The sequence below is a fragment of the Triturus cristatus genome, chromosome 8 (genome assembly GCF_964204655.1).
Source record: "Triturus cristatus chromosome 8, aTriCri1.1, whole genome shotgun sequence".
NCBI classification, from domain to species: domain Eukaryota; kingdom Metazoa; phylum Chordata; class Amphibia; order Caudata; family Salamandridae; genus Triturus; species Triturus cristatus.
The window spans coordinates 769,541,440-769,553,798 of NC_140591.1; the positions used below are offsets into that span (position 1 = coordinate 769,541,440).

General features: G+C 39.6%; 1 protein-coding gene across 1 annotated transcript in view; it reads left to right on the forward strand.

The window, feature by feature from the left end:
- Positions 1–9,686: 9,686 nt before the first annotated feature.
- Positions 9,687–12,359, forward strand: part of LOC146805066 (eukaryotic translation initiation factor 1A, X-chromosomal) — a 54,642-nt gene continuing 51,969 nt past the window's right edge. The window contains exon 1 of the mRNA XM_085622205.1: positions 9,687–9,971. Coding sequence (XP_085478331.1) covers positions 9,956–9,971 — 16 coding nt within the window. The 5' untranslated portion in view covers positions 9,687–9,955. The remainder of the gene's footprint in view (positions 9,972–12,359) is intronic.

The following is a 12,359-nucleotide window of genomic DNA, read 5'->3' on the forward strand; positions in this document are numbered from 1 at the left end:
AGAAAAGGCTATGTGGGCACAGGTAAAGGTGGCAGAAAGACAGGAAGCTCAATTTATTGAACAGGCAAATGGTGCAGGTATGAAACCTAAATTTAATGTTGGAAAAGGGAAGGGACAATTTAATATAGAAGAAGCCAAAAAGAAGTGGCCATGTCATAATTGCGGAAGAATAGGGCACTGGAAATCCGAGTGTAAATTTCCCCTGAGTACTAATGGTGATAATGCATCATTGAATTTGCAGGTGTAGAAAGAGGTGAGTTGTCAACCACAGCGACAGCAGCAGGTTGTTGCCCAACAGAATCAGGTGCCAAATTCGCCTTTTGCACAGAGCGTAAATCCTCAGAAATACAGTAATGAGACAGGTTTCTACAACGAAGAACAGGTAACTAAGCTGCCGCGCACTAGTGCTGTTTCGCAGTATTGGCTACAACGCGATGAGAGTGAGTCAGAAGAAACCTATTGACGGTGCCGAGGGGAGGAAGATGAGTGCATACTTGGCGCAACTCTAGAAGTAGACCAGACAGGCCCTTTTGTCGATGGAAAGGTAAATGATGAAAATATTACTTTCCTAGTAGATACTGGTGCTACTCGTTCAACTGTCAGGTCAGCTGATGTTAAAAACCTTCCTCTCTCGGATGAAACAATCCAAGTAGTTGGCGTATCCAACAGACATATTAAAATATATCTCACTGAACCAGTAAAAGTTAACATAGGGAAATTTTCTGAAATGCACCGCTTTGTCGTGTGTGACTCAAGCCCTGTAAATTTGTTAGGAAGAGATTTGTTGTGCAAAATGAATTGCACCATATTTTGCACTCCCGATGGTATAGCTTTTGAGACCCCTGATGAAGATGTACTATATAAAATGACTATGGCTAATATGGAACCTGAAATTACTGAGGCATTTGCTGTATTTAACCCTGAAGAACTACCAAAGGAACTGAAAAAGACAGTAAAGGCAGAGGTCTGCGATTTCACAGGAGAAGATGTAGGATTAATGAAAAATATAGATCTTGTAAAAGTGACTATAAAGGAAGGAATAAGTTACCCAAATATTCCTCCGTATAAATTGACACCCGAAATAATTGAAGGAGTTACTCCTATAATAGAGAAAATGATTAAACAAGGTATTTTGAGAGAAATAATGAGTAGTCCATGTAATTCACCAATTATGGGCCTGAAAAAGCCTAATGGAACGTTCAGAATAGTGCAAGATTTGAGAAAAATAAACAAAATAGTTGTGTCATGTTGCCCTATTGTACCAAATCCATCAGTGATTTTGTATCAGATTCCACATGATGCAGAATGGTACACAGTGATTGACCTGTGTCATGCTTTCTTTTCCATCCCATTGCATCAAGACAGTCAGCAGATTTTTGTGTTCTGGTTTGGCGAACGCATTTTGGCATGGTGCCAAATCCCACAGGGGTATATAGAGAGCCCCTCAATATTTAACCAGATATTGAAAAAGTCCTTAGAAGATCTAGAGATGTCCGAGAGATCAGTACTTGTCCAATACATTGACGACCTGCTTGTGGCGTCAAAAACACGAGAAGCTTGTGTAGTGTATACCATAGCATTGCTAAATCATCTAGCAGATGAAGGACTTAAAGTATCCCCATCGAAATTGCAATTCTGCCAGAAAGAAGTACAATATTTAGGCCATAAAATTGAAAAAGGACTGAGGAAAATAACAGCAGATAGAATCAAGATAATAAAAGGAATGAGAGCCCCAATGACGCAAAGAGAAGTAAGAATGTTTCTTGGAATGGTAGGATATTATCGTCAGTGGATAAGTAACTTTTCCCTGATTGCAAAACCTTTGGTACGCCTGACAAGAAGTGATGTAAAAGACCCCATTGAATTAAATAAAGAAGAGCTAACAGCCTTTAAACAATTTAGAGACAGTTTGTGTGAGGCACCAGCACTTGGTATGCCTGATTATGAAAAAGAGTTTGAACTATACTGCAGCGAAGGAATGGATGTGCACTCTCTGTATTAATACAGAAACATGGAAAACTGAGAAGACCAATTGCATATTTTTCAGCTATACTCGACCCAGTAGCTGTAGCGTTGCCTGGTTGTCTGAACGCAGTGGCTGCCACTTGTAAGAGTCTGGAACAGAGTGAAGGAATTGTGATGGGATATCCTGTGCGATAATTTGTCCCTCATGATGTGGCAATCCTTTTAACAAGGAGCCGCACTCAGTTCATGACACATAGTCGGCTGACTAAATATGAAAAAGTCATATTAGGTGCAACGAATGTGAGCCTTGTAAGATGTCTGAATGTGAACCCTTCAACATTATTGCCAGATGCTGAGAATGTGGAAGTCAAACATGATGTGGATCATGATTGCTTGGATGTGCTTGATTTCTGTACAAAATCACGACCTGATATAAAAGATGCACCTTTGACAGAAAGTGACTATGTGATGTTTGTGGACGGATCATGCTTGAGAACAGACGAAGGAATTCTGAGTGCAGCATATGCAGTGTGCACAGTAGCAGCAGTAATGGAAGCATCTTACCTAAAGGGAGTAAAGTCAGCCCAGGTTGCTGAACTTTTCGCCTTAACCAGAGCATGTAAGTTGGGAAAGAATGTGACAGTGACTGTGATAACTGATAGTCAGTATGGCTTTGGTGTCGTGCATGTTTTTGGCCACATTTGGTCACAGAGAGGATTTTTGACTTCAAGTGGAACCCCTATAAAGAATGCTGAAGTGGTTGGGAAATTGCTTGAGGCGATACAGCTGCCTAAGCAATTGGCTGTTGTGAAATGTGCTGCACACTCCAAGACCGGAGATTACATTGCAGCTGGGAATCAGTATGCAAACGATATGGCTCAATATTGTGCGCGAAACCAGAATTCGGTGAACAGGGCAAAAGAGAAGGAAATGAATTCATGTCCCTTGTTGTTTACTAACATTGTGAATACATGGGAAGAAGTGAGGCAGTTACAGGAAGAAGCAGGAGATGAGGAAATGAGACAATGGGTCAAGGCAGGATGTGCACCAAGGGAAACAGATCATGTGTGGGTCTATCGGGATGGAAGACCTGTTATGCCTGATAGCATGGTGTCAGCCATGGCCGGATGTATCATGGACAAGCCCATGTAGGGAGAGATGCAATACTTAGATTATTTAAGCAGACATGGTACAATGCAAAATTCAGACTTGTAGCTGAGAGTCTTTGTCAAAGATGCCTTATATGTCAGCAGTTCAATCCTGGAAGAACAATAGTGGTAAGTCTAGGAACGATAGGTCGAGAAGGAGGGCCTTTCACCAGAATGCAAATTGACTTCATTGAGATGCCTCCCTGTAACAGGTTGAGGTATGTTTTAGTGATTGTCTGCCTGTTTTCTAGATGGGTAGAAGCATATCCCACAGGAAGAAGTGATGGAATAACAGTAGCAAAACTGCTTTTGGGGAGTTCATCCCTAGATTTGGGTTTCCAGTCACAATTGAGTCAGATAGAGGAAAACATTTCCATAATGAAATCATGAAGCTAATTTGTGAAGCATTGAATGTACAACAAAAACTGCATTGTGCCTATTGGCCAGAGGCTTCTGGTGTGGTAGAACAGGTAAATGGCACTATTAAAAACAGATTAGGAAAGATGTGTTTAGCCACAGGACTGAAATGGCCTGATGTCTTGCCTCTGGTACTCATGACTATTAGATCAATTCCAGAGAGGAACACACGTTTGAGTCCCCACGAGATTGTGATGGGGAGAGCAATGAGGCATGTATTCATACCAGTCAACAAGTTATTGCCTATCTCTGATGACTTGGTGTTGGATTACTGTAAGGGGCTGGCTGACGCCGTACATTCTGTGTTTCATCAGGTTGGATCGGATGCCACCACCCTTGAAAAGAAGCCAGCTCATGATCTGAGCCCAGGTTCCTGGGTGAGAATTAAAGTGCACAGAAGAAGGAACTGTTTGGTCCCACGTTGGGGAAAACCACAACAAGTGATTTTAACTACAACAACAGCTGTAAAGTGTGCAGGAATAAAGAACTGGATCCATGCTAGTCATACCTTGCGAATTCCAAACCCAGTGGATAACAAGGAAGGAGAGTATTTTGAAGAATCAGAAACTAGCTCTGAATCTGATACTGAAGACACTAGAACAGGACAAAATTCTGAAAGGGAGGAGTCAGAACCAAATTTGACCATTGCCCCAGAGAACATTCCCTTGAGAAGAAAATTGCAGATCTCAGACACCAGCTCAGACTCAGAAACTGAACAAGCCCAAGTACATACTGGACAAGAGAAAAGCAGTGAAGAGACAATTAAAGAAGTTCTCGATAAAGAAATTCCTGATGGAAAGTTGAGAGAAATTCCACCTGAAGTAACAAGAGCAGATGGTCAGGTGACAGATACAGAAAGTGAGGGAAAGATTTTTGCCGAAGACCCCCGAGGAGTTGTAGGGAATTCAAACATCCAGTTAGAGGAAGGGACATTTAGTCAGCAGGAAGAGTGTGTGCAAGAAACACGAGGAGGGACAGAAGTAGGGAAAATAAAAGAAGTGGTGGAAAGAAAAACAGTTGAAAGTAAAAGTCAAGTTGAAACAGAATCAGAAGACAGTGATGAAGAAGCACCACAAGGTCGAGTCCTGAGAAAAAGAGCATGGAGAGCTGAGAAAAACGAAAAGGGAAACAAATTGAAAAGATCAGCAAGAGATGAAATCTGGCCAAACAAAATAAAGAGATTAAGATACCGACTGACACAAGTGAATTCGTCTAGAGCTGAACAAGTGAATGAAGTATCGAGTCAAGAAAAATTGAAAGACAAGGATAAAACGACAACAGAAGAAAATAAGAGAACAAGAAAACCTAACCAGAAGTATAAGTCGCCGGAATGGTCATATGTGGCGCTGCCTGAAATAAAAGAAGAGGCAGATAGCCAAGAAAATCCAGAGGTGACTGTACCAGAAGTGGTTGAGGAAGATGAAGAATCGGAAATCCTGAGAGTTATCTTGTCCGACATTGGAGAAGAAGCAGATGTTCAGGAAGTTCTGTATCAAGATTGTGAAAGAAAAGTGAAAGACGATCAAGTGCCAAACTGAAAAGACCAAAAGTGATACCAATGGAAAGACAATAAATTACTGGAAAAGACATAACTGATAGAACCAAGTAGGTGCTTAGAGCCTTGGGTTAGACAAAACTATTTGTGAAGTAGAAGAGGCTAAGTCAAAAGACACTGATCATTTTTCGAAATGGCAAACACAGAGAATAGAAAAACTAAATGTGTATTACTTAGAAGGTGGTTAAAAATGTGTTGTTGTTGTACAGGATTACTAATGCTTCTATGGAGTGCTTTGGCTTTGATGATCTCATTTAAAGTTACACTACAAACAATAGAAGGATATAGTGAGAATAAAACTAATGTAGAAAACTTTCAGAAAGTATATCCGACTACTATAGATAAAAATTATTTACATAAAGACAGGTCTATAAATGATTTCTCTAACAATGTATTTTCGAAGTTACTATATGAATATATAAAGACAATGGACGTGAGGGACTGCTACGTCTGCATGCAGTTACCTGCATCTGTATCTGAGGGAGTGACCTATCATCACCTTCCAGTAACGTATGGAATAACATGTAGTGTAATAGCAAGTTTGTTTTACAAAATAGGGAAATTAGAATATTACTTTTCAGATGTAGATAACATATTTTCACAAGCACGTGTAATTAACAAATTGAATAAAGTAAAACCTGCAAAGGTATTAGGTGAATTTTTCTTAGAAACTAAAGAATTAACATTAGAGTCTATATTTAGAAATAATCTAACTTGTAGTTTAAAGAAGGAGGAGAAAGTGTTCTTGGATATGGTTGAAGAAAGGAGATTGAAAATGCAAAAGAAAGTATCTGAGGGAAGAAAGGAAAGGACAGTCTGGGATGTTGAAAAGGAAAAACATTTGAAAGGAGAAGCTAGTCCAACAATGGCTTTAGATTGGCCTCAGAAAGGAAAGTTGTGTATTAGAAGGAATCAAACTGTATATGATAATTATTTTGTAGGTAACAGTGATTGCCATGATACATAACAAATCATGGGTGGATGGGGATTTAAAGGAGGAAATGATCCAGTTTTTTCTGGATTATATTTTATCTGCGGGAACAAAGCATATTATCGATTACCAGATCACTGGTTTGGCACATGTTATGTGGGCCTGGTTTTCCCAAAGATATTCCATGTGGGAAGAGGAAGAGATGGTGTACATGAGTTAGGTAGACAACTAACACGTAGAAAAAGAGAATCTTGGTCAGAAATTGTGGGAGACATTTTTGGAGCATTGATACCGGCAGTGGGAATATCTCTGAATGCACATAAAATTAGAAAATTATCAACAGTAGTGGATCGCTTGTCAACAAGCACCGCTGGAGGATTTTTATTGGTAAATACAGAAATGGTTGCCATGCGCGCCATGATAATGCAAAATCGACTTGCCCTTGATATCATTTTGGCAAAAGAGGGTGGAGTCTGTGGAATGCTGAAAGTTCAACATTGTTGTACTTATATTCCGGATGAAAGTCAAGATCTAAAGTCATACATTAAAAATATAACTGATTTGCATGAGGAAATTTCACCACTGGAGGTTGAAGGTGTTTGGGAAAAGATTGGAAAGAAATGATCTTCTATTAAAGATTTCCTATTAAAATTAGGTAGTACATTTATAAGTAAAATCTTATTTCCACTAACCTGTGTAATTTTTCTAGTATTAGTTATAAGACTAGGATGTTTATGTTGCAAAAGTAAGAAAATACAGAAAAATTTAAAGAGAGAAACTTTGAGAAAGAAAGAAAATAAAAGACAAGAAAGAGAATTTGAAGAAGTAGAATTAGAAGAAATGAAAGATAGTATGTATAAAAAGGCAAGAGGAGAAGAAATTGAGGAAACAGAAATGTGAACTAAAATTCTATGAATTCATTTTCTTTTTGTAATAAATTTACAAACTTTTAGGTATTGTGGTGATAAAATCACCAAAGGGGGGATTGATGGAGCAGGTAGTGCAAAATTTTGTATACCTCCTCTATTTTTGCAAGAAAATACTAATTATATAATCTATTAATTATAATATTATTAAACGAGTGTTGCATGTATACTAATCAACATTATTAATACTTAAACTACACATGGGATTTGCTTTTTTGCATGGCTAAATAACTCTTATAACTAAAATCTGTACGCATATTAACAATACTATATGTGGTAATAGAATACTGCATGATATATGTTGCTTTGTGATGTTGCACCCTTGAGGAGGATCGAAAGAGGTGAATATAATTGCTTTAAATGTCGCTATATGCTAGATAAATACAAGCACATAGAGCGATTAGCAAGGGGTTAACATTAGAATCACCATTTCTATGAATTCATTATTCTTTTGTGTTTGTTTCGCTTAAGTTGGCATCTGGGCCTAAATCCAATATGGCCACTGTCACCACACGCAGAAGTGGCCACTGTCTCATGAGGCGCGGAGTGAGCTGCGCATGTGCAAGAAATCTCCTAAACCTCGTAGCGACCTTTGCACAACATGTCCCCGGTCAAGGATACGAAACGGGACATTCGCCAAGACAGGGGAACAATCAACCTTACAGTAAACCGGAACAAGCCGACACTTCGCTGACCAATGACCTCACCCCTCGAACTGTACTGAAAATCTGGGAATATAAATCGTACGATCTCAATCAGCCAATCACGACTGTCCTAAAGTTTAAAATTGTATCTTCTTTGACTTGATTTATTATGAAATAGGGTAGTAGAATAGGGAGGGTTCAGATCTCTCTTTTTTTCATTCATCATTTTTCCACGTTCGTTCGTTGTGACGCCTTTCCTGAAGATCCAGATGCTGCCCGACCGCTTGATGACTGCAAACTTTTTCTAAATCCACGGGCTATGATAGATGCTTGCACAATTTATGGTCCTTTGATAAATTGGGACTGTAATGTGTTGAGCAGAGGACTTTGATCTTTGGCCTGCTTTTTCGGACAATTTACGACAAAATTTGGTTATGCAGAGCCAATGAATTAGAGGTCTTCAGATAGCCAGATTAGGTAAATATGATGTTCTGCGATTTATTTGAATTAATCTAAAAATTCTAAACTTTGACGAGACAAATGCAAATATTAATCATTATGAAAATTTAGATAAACAAATATTGATTAACAAGAAATATGAGTTTGTGATTTGATTAAGGGAAATAAGGATTCTGAGTCTTAAAATGTGTTTTAGCTGGTTCTAAATCACCATCAACCAATCCAACTAAATTGGTCCGTTGACCAAGTGGGTGGAGTGCCTTGATGTTTGGGACTAGGGATCTAAAGGCGAAAGATGTTAATGTATATTTTGTAAAAAAACTTTTCTCTCCCTATAGGTTATAAGGTATTTCCCCCCACATGTCCAGCGCTTGAATTACTCATCCCTCCTGTGTGCAGACTTGTGAGAGAGACGTATGAGTGTTGGTGTTATGGGCCCCACCAATGAATGTGTGTGTGAATGAGCTAGTGTGACGTCGGGTCTGCGACGCAGGGAGGATATCGGTAAATGTTATTCCACATTTCCAGATTTGCGCTGGATCAGGAACACGCAGCAGAACACTTGTGAGTACGATTCTTTTGCTGTGCCAGCGGGGCAGTTTCTATACATGCCAACATACCCGATTCAGTCAGGAGACTCGATTTTTAAAGCCCCACACAACTTTATTTTAGGTGTCTACCGCTTGGAAATTGCCTCTGTTATCACGCACGTCAATAGAGAAAATAAATCACTCTGCTTTTGTTGCAAGAACCTCCCTCTTTGCTGTTTCAAAATGCTGACATGTATAATTTTTATTGTTGCCTGCAAACTGTCCCACACACAAGGAACTCTGCAGAAGGTGCTTTTAAACCCATAAATTATTTCTAAACACAGCACCACCCAGGACTGCGGCAGGTTCGGCTGCGATTACACTGCCCTAAAGCTGGCCCTGGGTATCAACATGTCTGAGGACAACTGTGTGGTTAGTCAGACATAGAAAGGGCAGAATACTCAAGTAATACTGCCCTAAAATGAGCTGCATTATGTCGTACAATTGGATGCTACTCTGACTCATAATGCATATTAGTTGACTCCAACAGATGTATGGTGCTAGACTGGCTTTTATTAGTTAATTAAATAACAGAAGTTATTTTTTGTGGCCGAAATGTATGATCCCTATATATATATATATATATATATATATATATATATATATATATATATATATATATATATATATATACAGCAGTCACGCGTGAAAAGTTAGCAGATGGGCTTACAACATAAAGAATAGAAAAGGTGCGTTTTAAGCGATATACAAGGTAACTCATAAAAGCATTTTGGAAATTAAAGATCCACTCTTTAAGGAAGAACCGTTGTAGTACAAGAAATAAACCTAGTGGGAAAACAAAATGGTAAAATAAAGGCGTTTGCACAATACAGACTATATTTCAAATTTCACGTTTGAAAATATTCATAACTCACGGTCTTTAAAATAATTGTAAATTTGTCTTCCTGACACAGTATCTAATTAAAAAGAGAACTGTAACTCCCGTTGTTGTAAAAAGAAACCAACATTGTCTCATAATGGTTGCAGCATGCGTGTTACGTGATCTAGTTGAAGGTTTGATGAAGTCTTTCTTCTATTTCTAAAGCGTTGCTCTGTCATTACGTGCAAAAGTTGCGATGGCAGACAAACCGGCTGCGCGCGCGCTCAGACAAGTTGCGTGACGTCAAAAAGCCGTGCGACAGCAGCGTCCTCCCTTTTGCTCGTGCGTGCCTGAAAGCGCCCTCTCACTGCCGTAGGATTACAACACCCGGCAAGAACAGCACGACTACCAGCCGCTTCTTCACCACCGATAACTATACCTTCTGATCGTGTGACTGTAGTTGGAGAGCTTGAGAAAAACATCCCACTCTTGCCGACGCAATGCCCAAGAATAAAGGTGAGACGGGGTAGAGGAAACGAGGCGGGGGTGTCTAGATGTCCGTACTAGGCCTTTCACGGTTGCCAGAATGGCAGGCACACGGGCCTTGGTTTGACTCCACTCCTAATTTATTTTCTCAGTTCTATTTGAGCTGGTTTGTTAGGCACGGGTAATTGTAATGCAGCTCCAGTGCCTGTCAGAGTTCCGGTAGCGGTATTCTTCAGTGGTTTAATGTATCTCAGCTGACGCCTCATGATTCGTCGCTGCCAAGTGACACCCATGTCTTCAAATACCCCTAAGAGCACCTGACTTTCAGTCAACAGGCCATTACATTTTGGAACTTGTAATTTTGCATTTCCAGTACGGTCCTACAGGCCCCAAGTGCTGTTGACTTCAGCATCCAGGACTAGCTGAAGGTCTCCCTTGATATGGGGGTTTATATTTCTTTTTATAGGCTCTGTGTTCTTAGTCATTAATTGTCAGTTTATTTTCGTTATTTTAAATTGTGAAAGGTTTGTGACTTGCCTGCTTCCTGTTAACCAGATTCAGATTGAATCTTATCCATTGGCTATAAGCCTTTCCAAAAGGCTTTTTAAAGCCCTGGAGCTCAAAGCCATGTGACAATTTTTCCAATCGGGACAACTTGCTCTTTTCTCTTTTTTTGTGTGAATTGTATGTCCCTCTGCGTCAAAAATACTTTCTTCCGCTTCTGAACTCAAGCCATTTTGTCAAAGCAAGGATAGCATTACTATACCTGCAGATGCTCTCCTCTGCCATGATTTGTTTCGGAGTTGCTAGCTATTTCACTGGCGCTATAAGAATTAGGAGAAAGATGCCTCCCATATAGATGAATTTGTACCTTCCCTGATGAAATGCACAAGAACTGTTCTGATGAATTTTACACGTTGAATTTTTATAGTCTGTTTTTAATTGAGCTATGCATCTATTTTATCCTTTATTTTAATATGGTTTTTCGGAAATGGCATATGCATAAACTGTATTCGCTTTGCATGGTCTTGCTCTAATAATTGCTCCTGGTGTATTTATTTATCTTGTGCTTTTATGGCTTTTATTAGTTGAATAAAGACTTGTGACTGACTTGCTCGTTAAGGTTGACTTCGTTTTTAGGCGTTCCTCTAAATGGCTTTACGGTGGCACTCTAGTCATGGTGCTGTATAGCACCACCGGCTCCTGAAACTGTTCGCCTAATACTACCTCTATAGTTGATTTTGTCAGGCGTACACAATTTCTGGTGCCTTGCTTGCAAATGCGATGGTAAACACCTGCAAAAAAAAGTCAGTTAGAAACTTCAAGTTTGGCGTTGCCCATAAAAGAACAGAATAACATTAATGTTCAGAATCGAACTTCAAAATTGCTAAAATATAAATGGCGAATCAAACCTCCCCTATCTGTGCTTCAAGGCTGTTGAGTAACTTCGCCCTCACATCCCGCTTAAATGTTTTTTCAGTTTAACAGTCTTATTGTTGACTGTTTCTGTTGTGCCTAATAATCTTGCCTAGATCCTGCTCACAGGCTTTGTGTACTCTCCCTTGCAGAGAATTCTAAAATGGCTCAAGAGGTTGTCTGATGTGGGGACCTTTTGGAGCTATTGTTAGTTGACCCATGCATAACCGTACCTTAATATCCACTCTGAATGCTAATTTCAGGACCACTAGAACTGTGGCATTGGAGGAGCAAACTTTGTGGTGTGCTTGAATGTGTTCTACTGCAAATATGTGGAATTATGGGTGGCAGAGTTCTCTATTTGGTCACGTTAACTCATTGCTGTGCACGCGAACCAAACGCTGTGCCAAACAGAAAGGCTTCTTAAATAAGAGTCTAGCCATACACAACACGCTATTAAAAACAATATATATTTTTTGAGAGTTCAGCTCATGATACAGTGTACAGATGCAGAGTAAAGTGCGTAAGTGGTCATTATAGATTACATTTGACAAATAACGCAAAAAAAGATCCGGTATCAGAGAACCTAGCTAGATGGGAAGGGAGGGGTCTACTTAGTGAGTAAGACGCACCTCAAATAGAGAAAAGAAAATACTTTTCTTGAGTCCCCTCACTCACCAAAGGTTTCCCCTAGGTGACATGCTTCATAATTGGGACCATTCCAAGCATCTACTGCTTGGGGCATGCTGCGACTTGCGACAGTTACGTAGGAGCACTATTTAGTGAAGACTGTGTAGTGCAGTGAGAGGGGAGTGGTGTGGGTTTAAATTGAAAAATTACCTAGCTAGTGAGCGTAAATTAGTTTTTGTGCTCCTATTTGGTAAAGTATAAAAAGGGGGGTTCATAAAAGGGAGGAATTGGGTAATAATGTGCTAATAGTCCCTAATATTGAAAGCCAACAGGTTATCCCCTAAACCTCTTTTTCAGCCCCATGTGTACCAC